The sequence below is a fragment of the Cyprinus carpio genome, chromosome B7 (assembly GCF_018340385.1).
Source record: "Cyprinus carpio isolate SPL01 chromosome B7, ASM1834038v1, whole genome shotgun sequence".
NCBI lineage: Eukaryota > Metazoa > Chordata > Actinopteri > Cypriniformes > Cyprinidae > Cyprinus > Cyprinus carpio.
Genome location: NC_056603.1, coordinates 42653058 through 42680001, shown reverse-complemented (window position 1 = coordinate 42680001; position 26944 = coordinate 42653058). Strand labels below are relative to the sequence as shown.

At 34.5% G+C, this 26944-nt stretch overlaps 1 protein-coding gene across 1 annotated transcript in view; it reads right to left on the bottom strand.

The window, feature by feature from the left end:
• LOC109089058 (probable E3 ubiquitin-protein ligase HECTD4) overlaps nucleotides 1–26944 on the bottom strand; it is an 87479-nt gene that overhangs the window by 45508 nt on the left and 15027 nt on the right. Inside the window, exons 10-35 of the mRNA XM_042728769.1 lie at nucleotides 25696–25809; nucleotides 23753–23893; nucleotides 22818–23044; nucleotides 22557–22699; nucleotides 22400–22470; nucleotides 22153–22258; nucleotides 20510–20634; nucleotides 19405–19529; nucleotides 17965–18089; nucleotides 16496–16649; nucleotides 14964–15052; nucleotides 14628–14832; nucleotides 14410–14529; nucleotides 12744–12848; nucleotides 11287–11450; nucleotides 10618–10863; nucleotides 9371–9563; nucleotides 9188–9292; nucleotides 8125–8213; nucleotides 7026–7195; nucleotides 6758–6893; nucleotides 5073–5217; nucleotides 4825–4991; nucleotides 3991–4137; nucleotides 2558–2742; nucleotides 2307–2460 (exon numbers count right to left, since the gene is read on the bottom strand). Coding sequence (XP_042584703.1) covers nucleotides 2307–2460; nucleotides 2558–2742; nucleotides 3991–4137; nucleotides 4825–4991; nucleotides 5073–5217; nucleotides 6758–6893; nucleotides 7026–7195; nucleotides 8125–8213; nucleotides 9188–9292; nucleotides 9371–9563; nucleotides 10618–10863; nucleotides 11287–11450; nucleotides 12744–12848; nucleotides 14410–14529; nucleotides 14628–14832; nucleotides 14964–15052; nucleotides 16496–16649; nucleotides 17965–18089; nucleotides 19405–19529; nucleotides 20510–20634; nucleotides 22153–22258; nucleotides 22400–22470; nucleotides 22557–22699; nucleotides 22818–23044; nucleotides 23753–23893; nucleotides 25696–25809 — 3751 coding nt within the window. The remainder of the gene's footprint in view (nucleotides 1–2306; nucleotides 2461–2557; nucleotides 2743–3990; nucleotides 4138–4824; nucleotides 4992–5072; nucleotides 5218–6757; nucleotides 6894–7025; nucleotides 7196–8124; nucleotides 8214–9187; nucleotides 9293–9370; nucleotides 9564–10617; nucleotides 10864–11286; nucleotides 11451–12743; nucleotides 12849–14409; nucleotides 14530–14627; nucleotides 14833–14963; nucleotides 15053–16495; nucleotides 16650–17964; nucleotides 18090–19404; nucleotides 19530–20509; nucleotides 20635–22152; nucleotides 22259–22399; nucleotides 22471–22556; nucleotides 22700–22817; nucleotides 23045–23752; nucleotides 23894–25695; nucleotides 25810–26944) is intronic.

Here is a 26944-nt window from a genome sequence, read left to right as displayed (position 1 = left end):
CTGTTAGGAAAGGATGATATTTGGCTGATATACAACTATTTGAAAATCTGGAATCTAAGGGTGCAAAAAAATCAAAACATTGAGAAAATCACCTTTAAATTTGTCTAAATTAAGTTCTTAGCAATGCATATTACTAATCAAAATTAGTAATTTTTTTCTTCTCAAAGCTTGTCTGTGGTCTAAACACCCCTGGTCAAATACTCCCAGAGGACATCACTTCCCACTTTGATAATTACTGTAGTTACCATGTTCTGAACATCACAGCCTTTCTTTCCCCCCAGATATAATCTATCTAGGTGGTTAAATAAAAATATTTGGACTTTATTTTTAAAAATTACTAAACTTAGCACCAGCAAGCTTGTTAGCTAGACAGTTAGCATCAGCTACCAATATTTACTTATTTTCAGTATGGTTATGAATAAACATTAATATCTGTCTACTTGGGTGGTTAATTCAAACAATATAAACGTTTATACTGTTGATAAACAATATAAAAACAGACGTCACATACGGATAAATGCGTAACATTTTAATAGAACTGTTAATGTTATGGCAGCGGGAATTTGAACGTGCATTAGTTATTTTATTTCATCTGTGTTATTTTAATGTTTTATTTTTTTTACCTAAGAGGCACAGATGCTGATGTGTTTGCATTCAACCATTTCAGTGGGCTTAAATAGATCACCCTTTACAGCAGATTTAGTTCACAAACAAATGACAGTTTTGACCTAAATATGATTTTCAGTTACAATAATTAATCCTAAAATTCGACAATAGTAACTTACTTTTAGCAGCATCAGTCGTGCGCGCTCACAAGATCTCCTTTTCTTATTTGTGAATTGAGTTCACTGGAGACTCGCACTAAACGGTTCATTTGAATCAGTCAGTTGTCGACTCGAGAACAGCTGCAATCAGATCATTCTAATTCGTGAATGATTCGTTATAAAAGGTTAATTGAAAAGAATCGAACAATTAATCAAACAGAAACTGCTTCTGCGTGTCGGAGCACGTGATATATTATTAAGGAGTAACGATATGTTTTATGAAATGTAGTGAAGTAAAAAGTACGATCTTACGCTTTGGAATGTAGTGAAGTAAAAGAAAAAGTCACTAAAAATAAAACTACTCCAGTAAAGTACAGATACTTGAAAAATGTACTTAAGTACAGTAACGAAGTAAAGCTACTCCGTTACTGTCCACCACTGATGCTATTAAATTAAAGATGATGTACCATACAGCAAAAAATTAACAGTGAAAGTAACTAAAACTTGTAAAATACATTTGAACACTCAAGTGTGTAAATAACTGAAGGATATGTCTATTTGATAAATTAAGTTAACCAACTAATATTATACATATTCTTTTGGTTTCTGTACCCAATATTGTAAAAAGTTACAAAAAGAATGAAAATATCGGTATCGGTATTCGATATCGGCAAGCACCAAAAATAAAAGTATCGGTCGAGTACTGGAAAAAGTGGTATCGAAGCATCCCAAAAACCAGAAACACTTATCCAGGATATGCAAATAGTTGAAAGATATGCAGTTTAACTGATGACGGACTGTTGAAATACTACAAAAAGGTGTAACAAAATGAAACATGTAATGCATCCAGTGTAGTCACTAGTGCGATTCACGATTCACTCTTTTGAGCAGGTTCTTCAATCAATCAAAAAGATTTGCAAAACTGAACGGCATCATCTCAAATTTATGTTCAAGTGTACTTAACCCTTTATGAACCAAACTTTAGGAAATGGGACTTAAATTAGCATAATTACTGACTAGTTAATGTTTTAATACATAACTGGCAATATTATTATTATTATTATTTCTACAATAAAATTACTGTTTTTTATTCATTTTAACTGCAGTGTTATTTGAAATGACATTTAAATGTAATATATTTTAAATGTACTAAATTGCAACTTCATCCTTGTACAAATGTACAATTACAAATATATTTAAATACATGACATGCACGCTTCAATAGAAATTACATTACAGTATAGTTTAGGTTGCCATTAATGCTTGCCAGTACATTCAACCAAATTTCAATAAAAAGTAATTATGAAATTACATATGAAGTACACTGAAGTCCTACTTAAGTGGCTAAAAAAAGCACTGCATTTGGTATAAAACTATAACAAATTTTAATTAAATGGTAATTAACATGTAATTAAGTGTCTGAAAACATTGCATTCAGTTCACACACAAGTAAAACAGAATTTCCATAAAAATAGGTATTTTTTATATAAAAGGGATGTAATGGTATGAAAATTTCTTATGTTCAGGTGGAACAGGAAGTACCTGGACAGATCGTTGAGCAAACTGAGCACATCCTGCAGGGCATCATTTCCCGCCGCTTGGTTCCCGCAGCAGTCTGTCGCGCGAGCCAGGTGATTGGTTAGCAAGCTAGACACCTGTCGAGCCAGTCCAGAATGCACTGCGTCTGTGGAGCCTCCTAATCATCAACAGCGCTAGCGTCAGTTAACGTTAAACATAAAAAAAAAAAAAACATAAAATACTGCCCATCCCTGGCTGCGGTGATCTTCCCTCACCTTCGACTTTCTCCCACTCGATGCAGCGGTTGGCCAGCACCTGGAAAGCAGCCCAGGCCATTGTAGCCACTTTCTGTTTTTTGGTTTGTTTCTCGTTGGAGCTGCTGTCTCTCTGACTGCTGAGACTGCACAGTCTGTCCATCAGCTGAACCAGACCGCTGCGCACCAGACACTGCTCCTCACTCCTGACCGGAGCAACACACAGCATGTTACAGAGACGGAAGGAACACCACGTCATCGGAATATTCCTCATTATTAACATATGGTCAACAATACTAATAGAATGTTGACAGAGTTGACATATTTTCTGTTGTACAGTGTTGTTATTGTTAGCTTTAACTAGTAAGCTAAGTTTAAATAAAATCTACATTGAAAAAAAATTAGAAATGTTGCCTTGGAAACTTACTGAAATAAAAGAAATTTTAGATTAATGCACTAAACTTACTAAAACTGTAATAAAATAACTGTGCTATAAAGAAATCAGGAAAAACTAGGTATGCACGATTTTATCGGACCAATATCGGAATATAAAAGCCGATAATGGCTTTAAATGTAAATATCGGCATCGGACGATAATGACTTTAAATGTACATATCGGCATCGAACAATAATGACTTTAAAATGTAAATATCGGCATCGGACGATAATGGCTTTAAATGTAAATATCGGCATCAACCCGATATGAAAAATAATGGCAATATGTCTTGCCGATAAGAGGAAAACATTAACTCACATGTGCTCAGGGTGTGCTAGCTATTAGATCGTGTCAGCAATGTGGCTCATTCTTGAAGCAAAGTTTTGCCTGAATGGTGATTGGATTTACTGTTTTGGATCGCTGCATTTAAACTGAGAATGCACGTACAGAATGATGTGCTCGGTGTATAATAGATAGAGTAAACAGTAATAGCATGTGCAGAGGCAGCCTCCCCCGGGTCCTAAATCCCGCTCAGTAAGGAGTTTTAATTCCATAGGGGGTGGTGCTGGCCTTATTCTAATAAAATGAAATCAAAATACACAAATAATATTTAGACTGTTTTTCTGATTAAATAAAGCAGTAATTGATGCCATAAAATCATGAGTATGTTTTGATTTAAAGGTCAGAAGCTATAGCTTATATGAACAACAAAAACAAAACAAAACAAAAAAAATCACAAACATGACACTTAAATTAAATAACTTTATATATACCTACTGATTTATTAATTAATGTGTAATATATTACATTTTTTAAACTAATTATGAGCTCTTAAAGATTTTCAGAATTTTTACAACTCTTTTGCTTTAGACCATTTACAAATGTTAAATCATAAAATAAAATGTTAAGGTTACCACTGCATCTTTCTGATAAAAAAAAAACACCTTGGTCCTGTTACATAATTCCACATGGACAGAATTCCATACTTGATTTGAGGAAGTAAGGGCTGAATGCTTGCCTGGTGTAGGGGATGGTGCACAGCAGGCCGATGCTGTTGGCGCAGGCGATTGGGTAACGGGCACAGAGAGACACCACTGATGTCATGGTCTCTCCAAAGGCCTCCTGGACCTGCTCCATCATGCCACCGCAGGTCAGTTCCTCCACTCTACACACACACACACACACACACACACACATTCATATGGACAACTGAAGCTTCACAGCAGAGATGCAACGATCTGTGGATTGATCTATCAATATTAACCAAAAAATCCAAAGTGTGGGGTTGGTAAGAAGTCTCTATTGCTAAGCAAAGCTGCAATTATGTGGTCAAATATACAGTAAAAACTGTAATAATATGAAATAATACTGCAACTTATATCTTTTTTTTTCTGTGAATATCTGTTCAAATGTAACTGATTCCTGTGATCAAATCTGAATTTTCAGCATCATTACTCCAGTCTTCAGTGTCACACGATCTTCAGAAATCATTCTAATATGATGATTTGATGCTCAAGAAACATTTCTGATTATTATCAGTATTAAAAACAGTTGTGCTGCTGAATATTTCTGTGCACATCGTGATACATTTTATTTTTCAGTATTCACAGATGAACAGAAAGTTTAAAAGAAAAGCATTTATTTGAAATAGAAATATAACTATTCAATTCTTTCAAAAAACGACTCTTGCTGACCCCAAACAGTGGAACAGTAGTGTCTGTGTAAATATCTGAGGTTAAGGCTGTTTACACGACAACAATGTAGTAAAAAACGGAAAAGTATTTCCCTTGCGTTTTTAAAAAGTCTCCCGTTTTTGGCTGAACGTTGTCGTGTAAACGGCCCCTATATGTACCGTGGGCCGCCCTGCAGCACCATGGTGACGGGGCCGACCAGATGTGTGACTCCTCCGACCCGAACAGCGGCGGTGAGCAGCTCCCTCATGTGAACCAGAGCCTGTCTCCGGGTGCGGCCTCTCCTCCAGCGCGTCTGAGCCGCAGACAGGAAGCTGCTGCTGGACACCTGCAGACAGAAGACGCACTTTAAGTGCTGATGTTCGTCTGTGAGCAACACCAGTGTCCTGCTGAATGAGTCTGGTCTTACGGTCTGATCCGGAGTGGTTCCTATGAAGGCGAACAGCTGTCCCAGCAGCACGCTGTACGTGGGCTTGTCCTTGCTGTCTTCGATGGTCAGCGACTGCAGCAGAGTAAAAGAGCTGCTCCGGTGACTGGATGGATGGAGGCGCCTCCTACACACACACACACACAGACTGGCAGTTAGTTAGTTCGTATAGAAATTGTAGCAACATTTTGAATTTACTTATTAAAGCAATAAGCCAAAATAAATAAATAATTGAGCCACAAATGTTACAAAATTGTTCATTAAGAAGGGTAGGGAATCGAAAATCAATTTCAATTAGAAAATCGAATACTTAAGGTCAGGAATCGGATAATTGTTGTAAAATTTTCGATTTCCTGTGCGCCATCTTTTTTTTTTTTTTTAGGTGGTGAAAATAAGTCTTTGAATCATTCATTCAAGAGATTCATTCAAAAACACTGATTCATCCAGAGAGAGTCATTGAATCATTCCATTTAGTTGTCTATTTTTTTTTTCTCAGATTTGTGAGAGACCCACAACCTCCATTTTTTTTTTTTAAAGTCTCAGTTTATCCAGAAGCGTGCAGCTCTATTTTGCACACAAACAAAGCTCTCAATGGAGCCCGGCTTTTATGTAGCCTGCTGATTTTTGTTTAAGGTATTCAGCAGCAATTAAATGTTTTGCAAAATGAGACACAGAATACATATGTTTGATATCTAAATATTTGACCACTGGGAATCAATACAAATCGGAATTGATCAAATTCAAACGATACCCAACCCTACAACCCTAAACAAATTATTAAATATCAATTGATTAAAAGAAAGCATAAATGAATGAATGCATAAATAAAGAAATGAATGTATAAATAAAATGCATAAATAAATACTAGACAGCCAAACAATTAGCAAAAAAAAAAAAGTGTTGCAACATTTAGCATTTTACCTAAATTACCTAATTAAGCAATAAGTTAAAAACCAAATTAGCATAACAATAAAACTGATGTGTAATTAAGCCACAAACATAATTAAATGATTTACAACAAACTATTGAATAATAATTATTAAATAAATAAATAAATAAATAAATAAATATTAACATAATAATATTAAATAAATAAATAAATACATGCTAGACAGTCAGACAATTAGTTGCAAAAATTACAGAAATATTCTGGTTTTTAGCCAAATGGACCTATTAAAGCAATAAGCAAAGTGCAAAAAAAAAAAAATAAAATAACATAACATAAAAAAAAAAACGTGTCATTTTTGAGTCACAAACATCACTAAATGGTTTACAATAAGTTGATTTCTTGAACAGTCCCTTATCTGAACAAACGGAGCCATGTTTTTGAGGAACTGAACTTTGAATGACTGCAAATTCAGCTGGCATTGGAATAGTTTCACAAAATAAATAAATGCATAAATTAGTAAATGCATTAGTAAATGCATAAATAAGTAATTCAGCTTTAATAATAATAATAATAATAATAATCATAAAAAGCTTTTCCAGAGTAATATAGTTTAATAATAATATTTAACTACACAGAGTAATGTAGTTTAATATCGTTTATTAGAAAGTTGGATCATTAATATATAATTCGACTGATATGTGTGCATATTTTATATATCAGAGATTAGATCTATTCATTCTTTAACTGTGATTTGACGCTTCTGCTGAGTCTGAGGTACCTTTGTGCTCCATGTGTGAACTCCACATCACTGTTGGCAATCATTTCCAAATCTGAGGGAGCAGACATACTCCGCAGGAACACCGGCTGCTTCACCACAGGAGACATCGACTTGGTGTCTGACACCGACTTACAGGCTGTACACAGGAAAACCTGTTAACTGCATTTGTACTTTTGTTTCTGCAGGCGCGTGTGTGTGCGTGCGTGAGTGTGAGTGTGTGTGTGTGTGTGTGTGTGCGTGTGCGAGCCTGTGTGTGTGTGTGAGTCACCTGGTGTGCATGTTGGTGTTGAGGACAGACTCTTGCACTGCGGTGCGATGGTGACATGCAGCAGCAGCTCCGAGCGGTTGATCAGGCTCTTCACCAGCGCTCTAGTTTTCGCCAGCGAGACGGAGCTTCTCTGCTGCTGCGTGGAGTTCACCTCGTGGAAAAACTTCTCTCTGATTCAAACAAAACACACAGGCACACATCACGATTATCTGGAATACCAGTGATCTCATAAGTACACTCCCACTCCAAAGTTTGGGGGCTGAGATTTGTTTTTTATTGTTTTTGAAAGAAGTCTCGTACAGTGTTATTTTAGTATTATTAAGATACTTATAGTTTTTATTAATATTTTGAATCAATTTATTTTTGTAGTTTCCATTTTATTTTTAAGTTAAAGTTTTAGTAATTTTGGTGTGTTTGTTGTCATTTTAGCATAATTTATATATTGTGCATTAAACGGTTTTACTGTACACCTGCCAGCCAATCAGAATCCAGTATTCAGACACATACATACACACAAACTTATACAACAATATATACTATATATATATTTTATTAAAACATTTTAAGTCAGTTTATATCTATTTTTATTTTTTTTATTATTTTTTTATTTATTTCAGTTTTAGTCTTAGTTAACTACATTAACACTGGTTTCTTCTGCTCACCAAGGCTGCACTGATTTGATAAAAAATACAGTAAAATTACAGAAATATAGTGAAACTTTATTACAATTTAAACTGTCTTCTATTAGAATATATAATAAAATGTAATGTATTCCTGTGACGCAAAGCTGAATTTTCAGCATCATTACTCCAGTCTTCAGTGTCACATGATTTTTGTAAGGATTCTTTGATTAATAGAAAGATCAAAAGAGTAACATTATTTGAAACAGAAATATTTTGTAACATTATAAATAAGTTTACTTTCACATTTGATAAATTTAAAGCATCCTTGCAAAGAAAAAACATTAATTTCTTAAAAAAAAAAAAAAAAAAAAAAAAAAGTACCAATCCCAAACTTTTGAACAGTAGCGTAGATGTAAAAACACTTTGAGAAAAATGAAGATTTACTACATAAAGTCAGAATGTGTTTCCCATCGTACCTCAGAGCCATCACAGCGTTTTCTGGATCAGTGCAGTCCAGAGGAACCTCCTTCAGTGAACACAGAAGCTCCAGCTCCTTCATTTTATTCTGTGGGCCACAAGACAAACCAAAAGAATCACCCTTTGCAATTACAGCATCAGAATCAAACCACTGAATACAGCTGATCAATCCCACACTCTCTGCAGCTGTTCAAGTACAATGGCTCTATTACTCTTTAAAGGAACTGGAGATTCTGCACGAGTCTCATAATGACTGTCGATGGGCGATGGCCGGGGTTTTTAATGGGATGCATCACGATAAAGAATATGCACAATATTGTTAACGTGGGCACTTAGAGAATATACAGAGAATAATTATGTATTACAAATTATTCAGAGTGTTGATAAAGCAGTAAGCCCCAAGAAGCTGTGGTTTACAGTGAATTTATAACAGCTAAGGGGCGTTGTTAGGCATTAACCCTCTTAGCTGTTATAAATTCACTGTAAACCACGGCTTCATGGGGCTTATTGCTTTTATAAAACGGTTATTCCATATACGTAGTAAGGTTTCACAAAATAAAACTTAGCAAATAAAATGTAATTATATTAAAAACAGTATGATACCTTTTTAATTAAATAAAAATATATCTAAAAACACATTTAAAAAATTAACAATAAAATAAAAAATAAATAAATGTTTTATATATGTTAAAATACATGAGCTACAGGTTGCAATAGAAATGACATCAAAGTATATTTTCGTTTATCATAAATGCTTGACAGTACATTCAACAGTACTTTAACCATATTTCAAAGACAATAGAAATAATTATGAAATTAAATATAAAGATGTACTTAAGCAGGTCAAATATCAGTCTAAAGTTCAGCTAACTGCATTTAATATAAATTTAAACTACGATACATCTTCATTTAATTGCAATTAACATGCATTGAAGTGTCTAAAAATATTACATTTATTTCACACTTTTAAAGTATATTATTCCATAATAAGTACTCTTTTTGAACTATGCCAAGCGTACTTCTTTTCACTGGGATAACGATCATGTGTCTCAGATTACTGACCTCAAAGAAGTGATAGTCGTGGAAGAAGGGAGAGTTGTTCTCCAGTTTGCCCTGCTGAGCTTCTTCTGCTTCATTCTGCCACTTCTGCTCCAGTTCAGCTACACTCTGAAACAAACACAGACGCAGGATACAATCACAGCACGCTTCGAGGAGCGCTGCATCTGTGGCTGCTGTGACACACACCTGTAACTGTCTCTCCATTGCGTTGATCTTCTTGAAGGTCTCAGCCATGATTTTGCAGAGCAGGTTGTGCTCCTCTCTGTGCATCTCTCTGTACTGGAAGTTCACCAGCGACTGCAGCGCATCCACCAGACCCAAGTGCTTTATGACACACGACACGATCACTTCCTCCATCACATCAGGACGCATCACCTCTCTGAGACACAATTAAGAAGGTACTCTTCATGTTTCTCGTTTCTCAATTTATTTGTGTAACACCTGTCACAATACAATTATTATATGTTTCTGAAGTAATAATTAAGAATTTTGTGGTTTGCCTCAAAGGAGGTTAGAATAGAATTGAATAGAATAGAATAGAATAGAAATGACTTCTTTGAAACCAAAAATGCTAATTTAAACTTTATATGTGTGTATGCTATATACATTTATTATTATTATATTTACAGTATATATTTTGAAAATATTTACATGTATTTACATGCATAAATTTATATAAATTATATTATATATATATAAATATATTTAATATAGAAATAGAACATTTTTCTTTAATATGTACATGCATGTGTGTTTATTTATATATAGATAATAAATATACACAATACACACATGTATGCTACGTAAACAAAAACTTATTTTGAATGCAATAAATCACGATTAATAGTCTGACAACACTATATATATATATATATATATATATATATATATATATATATATATATATATATATATATATATATATATATATTATATATATATATATATATATATATGGGCCTTGTTGTAAAATGTTTCTGATCTATTAAAAATTGTTGATTTTATGTTTACAATTGTAGTATAACAATACAATTATATATATATTACATATATATAATTTAATATACAATATTGTTTAATATTATTTATTTATTTAACGTTTCTTTGTCCATCTTCAAATTCAACTTTACTGAATATTACATTTTGCATTTGATCATATGGAAGCAACCAATGAAATACGTACATATTTATTGTTTAACAACATTTTTCAAACTATTTTTTTTTTAAATATGGCAATATATTAGGCAAGTTTGTAAAGTGTTTAATATATATTTTTACTTTTGACTGAATAAACAGATAACTGATTCCTTCCTATTGGAAGTGGGATATCTAGTCCTCTATACGTCTCAAGATGCATTTCTGATTACAGTTATATGTTCTGCTATCATTAAATTACATTCCCCTAATATTTAGTCTCCATATCATGTGCTCACTTGATGCTGGGGCGAAACTGAGGCCGTCCTCTTCCAGACAGCTCCCTCAGGCGGCCCATAATGCCCGGGGGTAAGTGTATGCGGGGCAGCTCACAGCAAGCGGCCGGCATGGGGCCTGGAGGAGGGACGAGGATGTCTGAAGGATAGGTGAACTCTCGCTCCTCATCAATGGTCAGAGGCAGAGGAGACGGAGACGGCGTGAGGGCAGGAGAGAGCGCACCATTAGCCTCCACCTGCCACTGACACTTACACACAACAAGAAACAAGAAAAAAAAAACGTGAGAAACATATATTAAACAGCGGGAAACTTTCATTCAACAAATATGCATTCAATTGATCAAAGACATTTCTAATGCTTTTTTTTCTTTTTCTTTTCCACGTATGAATGAGGTCTGAAACTGATCTAAGAATATCAGAATCCATGTGCTTTTTTTCCTGCTTACAAGTTTGTGGGTCATATCTGATCTGTGCCACATCATGGGAAGAAAAAAAATCTGAATTGAGTCACTTGAACCACGCTGCGTAAATGTAACCAAAATGACTAGAAAACCCTGTAAAAGCAGCAAACTTCTAAAGCTTTCATTCAGACGGGTTTCACCGACAGGGTTTTAGGCACTTGCGTTCACTGTAGAGCAGCAGTGTTTGTGCACGGCGGGTGAAGCAGCACACCTCTGCAGTAGTTTGGAGCAGAGCAGGTCGTGGCAGGCCTCCTCCTCTCGTGTGATATCGGGGCCTTTATAGAGGATGCGTAACATGGCGCAGGCCAGCACTGATAAACCCAGAGCTAGATCAGCCAGGAAGGGCAGGCCGCCGGACACATCCTCAGACGACTCCTGAACAAGCAACAGAATCAGTGCAAACAAGCAAGGTGAAACATTCCCCATTATTACTTTTTCATTTTAATTTGGCCTGCCGATTTAACACTTTAATTTGGTGCAATTATAACCTGTCAAAATGTTTAATGCATCTCTGCCCTGCCCAGATTTGTTTATCCTCTTACAATGATGCAGTTGCTGATGAACAAGACTAACTGACTGACTGTGTGATGAAGCCTATTAGAATGCAGCTATACACATCTAAAATTCAAGATAATAGGCAAAAAAAAAGCAGCTTGTGCATGGGTTTTCATTTTATGTTTATATAATCAGTTTAGCAATATCACAAGAGCAGCACAAAAGTGCTGTTTTTTCCCCAAACATCTACATGATTGCAAATGTGATATTAATTTTACTCAAAAGTTCAATAAACAAAAATGCAACACATTAGCTGCGTTTTCCACAGTGGAAACGTTGTGCATCTTTGTGCAACACTCAGCATTTTCTCCTTACTGAATGAATCAGCAGACTCTAGTGAGTGAATGATTCAGTGACTCATTCATAAAGACAGTCATTGGTTTGATTCTGAATAAATCTGCCATTTGGAAAAAATCTGTTGAATTAATGACTGAACGACTTTTTTTTGCTCATGAATACCCATTAATTATCATTATTTATGCAATGTAATTCAAAACATATCTTTCTGAAGCTACTTTTTTGTAATATTTATTCAATGCTTTGATGCTTTAAATTACAATAATGGCTTAAAAAGGGTAATTTATCCAAAATTGATGTGCGATTAATTTGACATGTAATTAATTAATTGGCACATCAACAGTTCTGATTTTATTTTGTTAATTTCACTTTAAAATTCAGTTTACTGCTTTTGCAGAGTCCCAAAATCCTTAGTGTGTTTTTGATGTTCACTAAACTAAAAAATAGAATATATATTATAGTGGTAAAATATAGTGGTCAGTGTTAGTTCATGTTATCTAAAGCATTAATTAATCTTAACAAATGGGACCTTATTGTAAAATATTGCAATATTCTTTTAAAATGGTTAAATCCATGTTTAAATATATAGTGTAACAATACATTTATGCATATTTTTATATTATTTTTTATTTTAATTTATCCATAAACCAATTCAGCTTAAAAATTTAATTTTGCAGTTGACCTTATGTTAGCAACCGATGAAGTATTTTTCAATTTTTCAACAAAAGAAATCAGTTTATAAGTATTTAAATTTTTTACTGTAAATTTTATGATTAGCGTGTATTTGAAAGCTAGTGTAAAGCCTTGAGTGGCTACCTGTGCTCGGACAGTGCATGAGAAACCCCACATGGCTTTATCTGGGGTGTTGTGCTCACGTCCACTTCTCATCTCAAAGGAGAACGTCACAGTATCTCCTTCCACCTGAAAATACATCAGATTAGAAGCATTAATATCTGTAGATTGTTTAAATTATTCAGAATGTGCTTTATTTGCAAAGTGTGCACAAACACACAAGGAAGTTGGTATTATTTCAAGAAGCACTAGGAACAATTGAATTATTTTTCTCTATTCTCTGGTGTATATAAGAAGAATTAAATAAAAACTTACGATCATATAAATCTAGAAAAATTAAGTAGAAGTCGAGCGATTTTACCGATACCGATAGCTAGGTTGGTCCACAAGGGCCGATACCGATTAATCAACCGATAGTTTTTAAAATAGATACTAAACAAAATCTAAAATAGTGCTTTACTATTTAAAAAAGAAGAACCATAATTTTTAAATGAATCAAATATTAACATTAATCATTAAATTGATCATCAACGTTCATAGTTTATTAACTAATGTTAACAGAAGAAACAAAATTTTAAAAATGTAGTAGTAGCCTAAATGTTGAAATTAACAAACTCTAACTAGGAACAATACTAATACAGCTTTCATTACTGTTAATGGACTCTTATCGTAAAGTGTTACCATTTCATATCAACAGGCCATCTTTAATTAGCTACACAGCTAAGGCCATAGCACTGAAATTACATACATATGGATATTGTATGTATAATCTCACACTTTATTTGATTCTATTTTAGAACACTTGATTTTCTAATCAAAATAACAATATATGGGTCACACACCCCAGAAAAGTGCAGCTTCCTGTTCACCGCTGTCAGTGATTTCTGCCTCTAGAGGCCGCTCTCACACTGTATAATGGCAGCGGACCATTCTCAGCCGCTCCAGCAACGGATGCAATGGGAAAAAATACCGACATGGATTTTTGCCGATAGTTCCAGCAATCAACTATCGGTGCCGATTAATCGGCAACACCAATACATCTTCGACCTCTAGAATTAATGTAGAAAAATTTAAAGCAATACATATCAAGATGGAGTAAGCAAAAGGCTTAATGAACAGATGTTTACATTAAGCATTGCATATACTTCATTTACTGTATAAAATGTATTACATATTTACATGAAACATTTTTCATCGCCAAACGTCCAGGTTGCATAAACATCTTAAGGATATCGATCCATTAAAAAATTCTGAATGTGCACTCTAGTGTCCTGATACATTTATTTTAAGCATTTATTTTGATATTTTTATTTTAAGCACACCATTATTTTTTTAAATCTAAAAAAAATGTGTTTTTGTACTTTTTTAAAATTATTTTCCTGTTGCACGTTGGATTCATCAGGCTTTTAACAAACACAAAATTTAACAAAAATGTTTTTTTAATCAATAAAAGTTCCATTTTTATCCATTTAAATATAAAATCCATTTAACTGCCATTGACATTATAGTAAACAGTGTATCAAGAGGCGGATATTTTTAATAAATGACATTAAAGAAAGCCTTGTATCAAATATGAAAATGAAGAAATATATATATTATAACAACATATTTTATGTTTTTATTCCGCCTGTCTTTATTCTTGACCACTTAACGTGTGCCATCTGATGAAAAAGGTGTGTGTGTTCCTCACCTTGACCAGATCTTTGGGCCATCCGGTTCCTAAGACGCTGCGGCTGCCATAACCCATGATGTTTCCTCCATACTCACTCACCTTACGACTATTTGTGTTTGGCCCAGCGTAAATCACCAGCTGATTAACAGGAGAGGTTATGAGCATGAATATTCAATGTAACACTTTTATTCCACTGTAAATGAGAACAGCAGTTTCAGAGAATCGTTACGTGAAACCTTGTCATAGTCGTATTGTGAGGAGCAGCGAGGGTCGAAGCGGAGGTAGAGACAGCGAGCTCCAGGGATGTGCACTGTTTCTTTAAACTTGTAGTTGTCTCGCACCGGATGAGCGGTTTCCACTGTTTTCCCAGCAGCCCATGGGGCAGGGATCTTCAGGCCGGTCAGAAAGCCCGGCTCCTCTCTCTCTTCCAGAATCTGGAAACTAAAATAAAAACAACTTAATTTTGTGTTTGAATAATCTAGATACATTCTATGATGTCCAACATGTTTCTTTTAAAATAATAATAAAAACTACAAAATTGAAAAAGTTCAGAAAAATGTAAAATGTTTTACCTGTCATTTAACGAGGGTGGATTGGAGCCTTGATTTAGCGGCGAATCCTCAACAAATAATGGTGAATGTGTTTTTAGCAGCAAAGCAGTCTGTTGGATAGACAGAGACACAAAGCAGTCAACCTTAACAACAGCAATGGCTTATAATTAATTATTTTAATTTAAAAATATACAAAACACATATTCATGGGAAGTCTAAGATTTTGCTCATTTTTACGTACACTGTTTACAGTCAGTAAGATTTTTACTGATCATTAAATTAAATTGATCAAAAGTAACAGTAAAGATTGAAAATGAAAAAAAAAATTATCACAAAGATATTTATCAGTGCAACTATCTTCAGGACTGATAATAATCAGAAATGTTTCTTGAGCAGCAAATTAGCATATAAGAATGATTTCTGAAGATCATGTGACACTGAAGACTGGAGTAATGATGCTGAAAATTCACCTTTACAGCACAGAAATAAATTACATTTTACAATATATTCACACAGAAAACAGATATTTTAAATTGTAAAACATTTAAACAATTTACTCTATATTTAATCAAATAAATGCAACCTTGGTAGGAAAAGATACTTCGTTCAAAAATATGACGCATCTGCATACACTGAATAGGGATAGGTGAATATTTACTACATATTTACTATTATTTTGCTGGCGATATAAAATTAACCATCACTGGGAATACTCTGATGATTGATTACCTTTGTATTTGACAATTACATTTTTTAAACCATTTCTTCAATAAATAAATATATATTATTTTTTTTTTTTTAGGGCTGCCCCCTAACAGTCGACTTACCTTTGGTCGACCAAAATTTTATTAGTCCACAAAAAAAAAAAAAAAAAATCCACATTGGTCACGCAGATCGTTAACTATGTGGTCTATGTGGTAGTACATCGGGCAGGACATAAAAATTCTCGACTATTCATATCATAGGCCTCAAATATGGCTTATCAACTGAAATATGTAAACATAAGCAACTTCACATGGCCGCTCAATCAAATGTTAACCTAAAAAATGTGTGTTATTCAGTGTGTGGAAGATAGTGATCACTAGTGTAGTGATCACTGCAGGACAGATGGAGGCGCTGGTGTGCTCACTTGCACTTAAAATACTCCCTCATTTTTGGTCATACAGATAAGTGTAATACATCTTTCGAACATGTAAAGACTCTACATTTATTTGTGTGCACTCACAATAACAACAAAACATTGCACTTTTGTAAAATAATGGAAGCAAACAGGATGCACTTTCTGCCGTCTCGGTCTCTATGAACTTGAGCGCGAAACTCCGTGCTAGCTTACATTACAGACATGAAAAATATATCTATAGAGATGTGAAACGTCTACTTTCAAATAAACCAATTCGAATGGAAAACAAATGTTCTCAGATTATGTAATCCGTATGAAACATGCATACAGGGGAATCACTACTGCGGAGATGACGAGTCAGTGTCGCCGACTTCATCTCTTAAACTAAAAGCAAAAACAAACACTCTATTATAAGTCACACACACAAACACACCTGACTAGTATAGAGGACCAGCTGGACCAGCTGTGGCATAAGAGCGTCAGCTAGCATGAGGGTTTGTAGGTTTGGGTGCATCAATGACGTCAACAGGACCGGCAACAAGTGACCCAACATCGTGGCCTTCGTCACCTGTTCAAGTCCTCTCAGTCTTCACATTAAAAAAGCAGAGTGTTGAGAAGATGATAAGTAAAGGAAAGTGCTTCACTACAAACTAGGGCTGTCAGTTAAAATTTGTAAACTAATTAATTACATGATGTGTCGATTAATTAATCAAATTAATCGCAAATTACATTTGGCGGTGCAAATACCTCAAAAAGATTATTTTTGTGTTAAATGAGAACGTATTAAGTAGACAGCTTTAGAAAGAAATAGGCTATTTTATTTGATTCAACATAAAATTTATAAATAAAAACATTTAGGCTACTATGGTCTAATAAACTATGGAACATAAAAGAAGATCATTGGAGAAACATTTTTTTCATTCATGCAGTGGAAGTCACTGATCACCAAAACAGCTGTTACCAACAGTCCTCAAAATAACCTTTTTATGTTCCACAAAAGAAAGTAGCCTAAGTCATTCAGGTTTGAGTAAATTATGACATACTTATGTTTTTTTGGTGAACTATCCCTTTAAATTTTTTCCCCCTTTTTAAACTAATTCTGCCAGCATTTACATTTATGCATTTAGCAGACGCTTTTATCCAAAGCGACTTACAGTGCATTTTTTTTTAGGCTAACAATTTTTACCTAACATGTGTTCCCTGGGAATCGAACCCACAACCTTTTGCCCTGCTAACGCAATGCTCTACCACTGAGCCACAGGAACACTGTGGTGGCGGTAAATGTATTTATGAGTCATTCATTCGATTTGTTCAAACATCTGATTCATTCAAGAATGAAGTAAACGACTCTCTCTATGAATGGGCATTTGAATCATTGATTCACTCGATTCGTTCAAAACGTGGATTCATTCAAAAACCAAACACTCTTGCTCGGAGACGCACAATAGTTCTGCTGTGGCTTTACAGGTAATATTTTTGTTGGCAAAACTGAGCAAAAATAGACAATATTGTGTTTAAAATACAACACAATATTAATGTCTTATTTACTGAACTGTTGCATAAAATCACATTTGCACTTGTGGTATTCAGACATAAACAGCACTCGTGTGATATTGCTTATCATATAATATAAATATGAGACAGAACTCATACAGGAGCATGTTTGCCCAAATATCTTGAATTTCAGGGCATGACTGCTTTTATGGAGTTGTTGCCATGCATCATATTTGTCAACAGTCAACTGTATGTAAGATGATGCACAGGTCTGGGGGAGGGTCCAGTACGTTAACTGCGTAAAAATATTTTAATTGCGTTATTTTTTCATAACAAATGAAATAAGTTAACACGTTAAACTGACAGCCCTAGTACATATTTAAATAAAGCATCACCAAAGAAGTGCACCTGGCCTCTCGATCGCTGATGCTGCTGTTGATGAGGGAGCTGGTGACTTGCTGAAGCGTCTCTAGAACCTCATCACATCCAACCAGGATCTTAGAGGCAAGTGACAGGATGCTGGTCTGCAGCTCCTGACGGGAACACGTTCATTCAACACACACATTTCTCAGAGAACATCTACAGCTGCTACAGAACTCTTGAGTAGAGTTAGAGTACTTAGTATAGAAACCATATACTTTAAAAGAATACACTAAATGTAATGTTTTCACACTTAATTGAAAATTAAGTGCAATAAGATGAAAATGTATTATAGTTTAAATTTTATTAAATGCAATTAGCTAAACATTATTGTGCTTTTTGACCCAATTAATTAGAACTTAAGTACATCTTATACGTAATTTCGCAATAACTTCTATTTTTAAAATATGACTGAAGTGTACTTAAATATACTTGCAGTTAAACATTTGCAATGATGAAGATGCAAATCAGTGTATTTAAAATATATTAACTTAAATGTAATATAGAACAACACACAACAGTTAAAATTTTACTCCAGTACTTTTGTTAGTCAACACATCAAAATAAGTATACTTCTTCAATGCATGACAAAAGATTAAAACAATTATTTAAAACATACTTTTAAGTAAAACTTTTAATTTGATATTTTTACAAATTGCACTTTTAAAGTGTACTTAAGTGTTTTAAGAAACAGTCATGAAAGGTTCTGTTAAGTGTCCTTTTATTTCATTAATATTATATTATCTGCAAGTATGTTTTCTTAAAATACTCTTAAGATTTGAAGTACACTACAAGTGTACAAACAGTGCACTTTAAATCTTAGCGCGCTGCCCTGTGAATTGGGTTAGCACAGTTCTCCTCAAAACTTTGACATGTTTCCAGCTTAAACACAAAGCCAAAACTGAAAATAAATCCACCAAAACATTGAGTCAATTTATGATATATCGATAAATATGGTTCAATCTAATAAAAATGCTGAATTTAACCCAATATCTATAAATGTTACTGCAATATTGTGAGTGTCCATTATGAGAGATGCTGCCCATATACTGCATCTCAAATCAGTCACTGACAAACTTCTAAAATGGTTAGGATGCTGCCTTAGAAGGCAGGTGTCTATGTAGACAGCAAGGCAGCTCACTAGGCTTTAGAACACTGCTAATATGTGTTAATGAGAAGAAAACAAAGTGGTAATCCACATCAAAAAGTGAACATCCTAAACTCAGACACAAAAGCAGATGCTGCAATGCCAAACCTTTACTTAAATCTGAATATCTGGTACACACTACAGTACAGACCACACTGTAAAGAACCGATTTAATACCAATGCAGTGAATTCCTGTATGTTCCTGCTTTCCTGGATGGAGCCACAGGCAGTCCACACTAACCAATCAGAGAGAAGGTAGGGTTTTTAAAGGGGATGTTTACCTGTACCTTCATTGTTTCCCCTTGTAGGGAGCTGTCACTATCATCAATGTCATCCGGGTGCAGCAGGATGGTGTTGCTGAGCAAATGGTTTTGCACAGCCATTAAATAACGCAAGCTTGGTGATGCTGCCTGTTAATGAGGAAGTGCTGTTAATCAGACACAGCAAACTCTATGAATTCATACAGACAAAAGACAATTATTTTAAATTATGGATGTATTTTCCCTTGTGAAAAAGAGGTGCACTTAACTGTACTGAATGTGCACTTGTAGTTTACTTCAAATCCTAAAAGCATATTTAAAAAAAAAAACTGTACTTGTAGAAAATATATTAATGACATAAAGGTCACTTAAGTGGCTTAAAGAGAGACTTTCATGGTTGCTCTTAAGTGACCTTGGTAACAATGCCAAATGAAAAGATTTAAAATCAATTTTACATCATTGTTTTAATAATCCTTTGTTGTGCATTAAAGTAGTGCACTTATTTTGATGCACTAAATAACATACTATAGCACATGTAAAGTACATGAATATAATTTTAACTGTGGTGTATTCAATTTTACATTTAATGTTTATACATTTTAATACATTTAAATTACAACTGACATACAAGTTTTAATAGAAATGACATTAAAGTATGTTTTAGTTTAACATTAATCCTTGTGAGTACATTCAACAGTACGTTAACCATATTTAAAAAGACAATAGAAGTAATTATGAAATTACATATAAAGATGTACTACTTAAGTCCTACTTAAAGGGTTGCGTTAAAAAAAAAACACTAAAATTTTCAGCTAACTGCATTTAATCTAATTTTAAACTGCAAAATATTTTATTCTAAATGCACTTAACATGGAATTAAATGTCTGAAAACAATACCTTCAGTTCAAGCATGTATTTTTAAGTATATTATTTCAGTAACAGTACTCTTTTTTTTAAACCATGCTGAAGTGCACATCTTTTTCACAAGGGTTATGAAAGCTAATAGCTTGCAGAACTGCATCTGTTAACGTTAATTCGGTTCTGTTAAAAGTTCAATAAAAAGTAAAAGTCAAAATGAAAATTTTCTCCACAAAGTAATTCTTAAATGTATTTATGTGAAAGTCACAAAAAGTAAAATTGAAAAAAACCTTCTGAAGGTCTTCCTTGGAAACGGTTTGACATTTAGTGATGAGGAGACACGACTCGCGCACTACAGTCTTTAAGATACACTGCAACAGTTCATCTTTCAGCCTGCAGGGGAAGATGGGAGAAAGTGCTTGCACATGTCAGACATTAACCACAAAATCATCTACAGACATTAAGGGCCCTATCATAAACCCGGTGAAATGCGGCGCCAGGCACGACGAAAGTGATTTTTTCTAGCTTCAGCCCAATCCAGTTATCATTTTCACATCCTGCGGCATGTTGTTTAAATAGCAAATCCATTTGTGCCCATCTGTTCAGCTCTTAACTCTTTCCCCTCCAGCATTTTTTTTAAAAGTTGCCAGCCACCGCCAGCGATTTTGATGATTTTCACTAAAATTTTATGACCTCCAGTATATTTTTCGGTATGAATATTTGAATAAGCAATACAAAATAAAGATTAGAGCCTCAAAAAAAAACAAAAAAAGGTAACACTTTAGAATAAGGTTCCATTAGTTAATGTTGGTTAATGTATTGATTAACATGAACAAACAATGAACAATATATTTATTACTGTATTTATTCATAATGTTAGTTAATGAAAATACAGTTATTCATTGTTTGTTCATGCTAATTCACAGTGGATTAACTAATGTGAACAAGCACAACTTTTGATTTGAATAATGCATTAGTAAATGTTGAAATTAACATTAATTAAGATTAATAAATGCTTTAGAAGGATTGTTCTTGCTTAGTTCATGTTAACTAAAGTAGTTAACTAACATTAACTAATGGAACCTTATTCTAAAGTGTTACCCAAAAAAAAATTCTTTCTTTTTTTATCAACACTTGAATATAGGTAGGTTTCATAAAAAATGCATAATTTTGAGCAAAAAGGTGAGAAAATCACATTTTTATCAAAAACTACATCTGGATAACATTCAGTATGATTATCAAGGCATAAATCCAGTAAATCGCTTCCATCAACACCTCCAAAGCTTGCACAGCCATATACCACTTCCTGGATCATCATTTTCTCCGTAACATTATGCAGTTTTCATTTATATGCTGTCTATTGCTGATGATCGCATTATTTATCATATGCATCTGTTTACATAAGAGATCGCTCATTTCTCCATCCTGTTCACGTGTGTTTTTGTTCGGGAGGTTTTGTACTCGTTCAGAAGATGTGTAACAGCGCCCCCGAGTGTATAACAGTGAAAACACGAAAAGCTGTATAAACTCGTCAATGGCAGGAAAGCATTTTCTTTTCGAAGGTGAGATAACTCATCAATGGTGGGGAAAGAGTTAAAGGGAATGGGACTCTGATTAGTTTATTGCACGTTATGCCCAAAACACAGCCATAACTCATTAAGAGAATAGAAACAAACTTTGTAGACCATGTGCTGGGCGCGTTGACCGTTTTTCCCGTCATTAAACTAGCAGAAGTGGATTCAGACACACCCTACGTGCACCTGCGCCTTGCACTTAGATCGTTAAAATAGAGCCCTTACAGTCAGTTATCAAGGTGAACACCACATTTTTTGCAGTAGAATAAAATACAGAAGTGAATGATTTAGATTTAACCTAAGCACTCTCCATCTGAAGAGTCATGAAACATGTTACCTGTAGTGATCATCATCCTCACTGCCAAAGCGGTTCTTCTGTAACTGGTTAGCAAGGTTGTTTAATATAACATCACGCAATTGAGACAAACCACTGTTCTTCTCCCCTACAAAGAGAAAAAAACAACAACAAAAAAATATAGTAACAATTGGCATATGTTGCTCATCAATCTGAAATGGTTCAATGCTAACTTGACTTATAATTATGTATGATTTCTGTACTATGTGCATCTATTTGCAATTCTCACCCTCTGTGAAAACAAACTTTAGCAGGTTGTTCAACTCCGATTCGCTCTGGTACAAGGTGTTTAAACCTGAGCTAATGAGAACAAAGAAAAATGGTTTATAGTTATTGCAGATAATTCTTTGAATTTCTGGATTTTCTGACTTCATTTCAAGGCTCACCTGATGGCGAGACACACTTCCCTTTGTATGTCCGGCTCTATCTGATCGTGAGGAGCCATGAGTAACTGCCACAGCAACAGTCCAGAACGCTTCACTCCGTCTCGGTTCTGCTCTGCATTCAGATTAAAAAACTGGAACACAACCTGGATAAAAAAAAAAAAATGCATAGTTTCCATTAACAAAATTACCATAACTACTGAACAGCTTCATCAAATTTGATTAAAAGTCATTCAAAATTCAAATATTCTGGCAAAACCCCACCTGAAAGACGACTAGAATGCAGCGGATGATGCAGGTGTCTCCGTTGACCATGGCCTTCTCCATGACGTCACATATGGAGCTGAAGTGGCAGGCCTCCATGAGCTGCTTTCCTACGAAGGTTCCCAGGTGCAGATTACTGCTGGCTGCCAGCAGGTTGAGCTGATGGATGCACATGGCGCCAACATGATGGAGCAGCTGGCTTATCACTCTGGATGTGTCTATCATTTCTCTGTCATAAAGAGTCAAAAACATATTACTGGGAAACTGATACAGATCATTTCTGTACAAAACATCAGCACATCTAAACAAAAAACAAAACAAAAACTTTGTGTAGCAAGTGGCCTAAAATGCACTCACCCTTGTGAAAAAGAAGTGCACTTAATTGTATTGAATGTGCACTTGTAGTGTACTTCGAATCTTAAAAGTATATTTAAAAAACAATGAAACCGTTAATGTTAATGAAAATAAAGGCCACTTAAGTGACTCTTTCAAGACTGTTTCTTAACACACTTAAATACACTTTTAAGAAGTGACATTTTTTTATAATGTCAAATTAAAAGTTTTACTTTAGATCACATTTTAATAATCCTTTGTTGTGATTTAAAGTAGTACACTTATTTTGATGGTTTGTCTAACAAATTAAAGCACATGTAAAGTACTTAATTATCATTTTAACTGTAATATGTTATTTTATATTAATATATTTTAAATTTACTAAATTGCAACTTCATCGTTACAAACGTGTAATTACAAATACACAACATACACATACATAATTTAGTTTGTCAGTACACTCAGCAGTGCTTTAATCATATTAAGACAACATGGTGTAATGTTTCAAAAGTTGAAAATGTTTAGTTGTACAATCTTACACCAAACAAAAATCAATTCAAGCTAACTGTTTTGTACTTTCTTGCTACATAGGCATTTAGTACCTTTGGGCTGACTGATGACGTGACTGACGCCCAGGCGCTGGCACACATGATGGAAGGCCTGGTTCCCAGGATTACACCACTGGTCCATGTAGTCGCTGGAGCACGTCCAGATTAAATTGTTAAGTGCATCATAACAGGCCCCTGGAACAGTCATTATAAAAACATAACGTCAGTACTCATAATACACTTTAAAATGATAGGTAAACTTGAAAAATGAAACAGCCAAAAAATAACTTTAAATCAAAGAAATAAAAAAAAGGAAAAATAACAACCTGAATGTGACTGTTTTTTTTCAGTATTTATTAATATTTTAAATTAGCTTTTATTTTTATATTTTCAGTTTATTTTGGATAACTTTTAGTAATTTTATTGTGCGTCATTTTGTCACAACACTTTCTCTGAAGTCTGTATTTATAATACATTATAAGAGGATTTTTAATGCATGCATAATGCTTTATAAAGAACCTTATAATATGTTGTATCATCTGATAAATATTCATAACAACAGTTGCAATATATTATAATACTTACCTATCTGTAGTTATAACCTCTAAGAATATGATGCATTATAACACCAGATAAAGCCTGCATTTATAATGCATCATAAGGGTATTCTTAATGCATTATAATGCACACATTATGCCATATAAAAATATATATTCAGTAAATACATAAATACACCTATTTGTGGCTATAACTTACAATGCAATATGAATACAGGCTTCATATAAAGTGTTACCATCATTTTTATTTTATTATAAAAACAACAACAACATGAATTTGGTCAAAACCTTGATTTCGCTCAATATGAATAGCAGTGTTTCCCCTGCCATTATATTGGGGGGGGGGCGACCCGCCCTTCCCTTGAAGGTCAAATTAATTTTATTTAATTTTATTTTCTATATAGTGCCACACACAACACACAACAGAAGTCATTTAAGGTTACCTTTCCTATATAATTATTTTATTAAACAAATTAAATAGCCTTATGTTATTTACATTTTTGTCTCTACATGGTCACGTGTTTACAGTTCTCCTCTGCTTTCTGTATAGTGCACCCCGATGCGCGCGCACACACACACACACACACACAGACAGGTGAGCACACTCCCACCAGTGGACAGAGAGTGCACATTGGAGAATATGTCAAATCAACCACCTGAAAAGCAGACAAAAATGTCTGCGTTTTTTAAAGCTACACATCTTGTGGCTAATTGTTGTTGAAATATTCCATTGTTTAGTTCAATGTACAGTTCAAATAATTGTTCTGCTGTCATTAAAAGAAACAAATGAACACCAAGAATCCTTTAAAGTGCCTCTATTATGGGTTATGAAAGGTTCATATTTTGGTTTTGGGAGTCCCCAACAACCGGCTGACATGCATGCAAGGTCAAAAAACACTTTCATTGTCTTATGCAATTATTTTTATCTTATTTGCTCAACGACTCACAAACAATTCGCTTAACAACTAATTTTTCCAATCCCCTCCTTTGTGTTATGCTAATCTGCGGTGATTGGTCCGATTGGTCTCAACATGATGCTATCCACAGGAATCCGCTACGATCTCTTTATTTTGAGTCGACTCTTTCTTTTGAGAGATGATAACTTTTTACATGGTGCACTTTCAGTTTTAAAGGTGCAGTAGGAGATCTTGGAAAAGGTTAACTTTAGCCAGATAGCACTGAAAGCAAATGTCCCACCCTCCTTGCAAATCGGTGTCCAAAGCCACGCCCACTGAACGGCCCCCTCGGACCGAGCGTTTTGATTGGTCCTACGCCTAACATGGAACAATGACCTATTGCACCATTAAAACCTTGCAGGATGTTTTCATTCACTTAGAGCGGTGTTACACACTGCATGAAAGGTAATTTTCACAAATCCATAATAGGGGCACTTTAAGTGTTTGTGTCCGTCTGCTCCACCAAAAAATGTCTGATTCTTACCCAGTCCGGCAACCTGAGCCCCGCGACCCAGAGAACTTCCTGGAGCATCTACCAGATCAGCACGGCTGCTAAACTGACCGTCAGCCAGGTTAAACACCAAACTAGACGCCAAGACTAGGAAAGAAAACACAAATGTTAACAAGAGGCTGACAATGTTTAATAAAAGCTCCAAAATAAATAATGCCTGGATTGCATGTACTTCTTGATGCTTTATTAAAAATCACTAGGTTTGGAAGAACATGAGGGTGAATAAATTATGAAATTAATTTCATTTTTGGATGAACTAACCCTAGTGAAAAAGTTTATTTCATACTAAAGTTAAATGAAATCTATTAATATATTTGCTGGCATATCGCTCAAGACTTACTGATATAAAAATTATAATTAAACTTTCTTTGGAGTGTAACTTGTGCACAATGCACATTTCTTAATATTAAGCCTAAAATGTGTTTTAATGTCACTATTGATGAGGCTTGTATGATCTTTGAATTATATTGTTTTTTAAATGGAAAATATTTAAAGTGCACTCAAAGTATACTTGCAATAGTTCCACTTTAGCACAATCAAATACACTTCAGTTTATCTTTAGTTGAACATCAGCTAGTGTCAGTTCTGTCAGCTATTTTCAATTTTAGTCTTTGTCCGGAGTTAAATGTCCTTTTTAGTTTTTATCATATTTAGTCAACCTTATCCTATTTAGTTTTGGTCAAGTTTTAGTGGACTAAAAGTCTCAACATTTTAGTCTAGTTTTAGTCAAAGAAAATCTAAAGTATTTTAGTCTAGTTTTAGTCATTTTTAATTTAGCCTTAGTCTTACTCAAATTTACATATTTAGTCAAACTTGTCCTGTTCCCTTCCGTGGGAACTTCAGCGTGACTGGTGTCTGAAGCATACATCTAAACACGACGATAACATTGGCCGGCGACTGCCTGTGACATCATCACCCGGCACGACCACAGTATATAAGGGTGCCGAGAGAACACATCATCCCCTTCATCGTCTTCAAGGACTGTTTTGTTTGTTTTGCATTTCCGGTAAGAACGATTACTCTTTTTTTTACCATGGCGAGCACTAGTAAGGCGTTTAAGAAATGTGTGGATCCGTGTCCTTGTTATTTGACCCCTGATGACACACAATCTTTGTGTTATTTTTTTTGGGCAAAGAGAACGCACGCGATGTCCTCGAGGGGGCAGTTTGCGTGCACTGTGAGCGTCAGGACCCCTTCTGGACGCAGTGTCTCATTCCCTTCT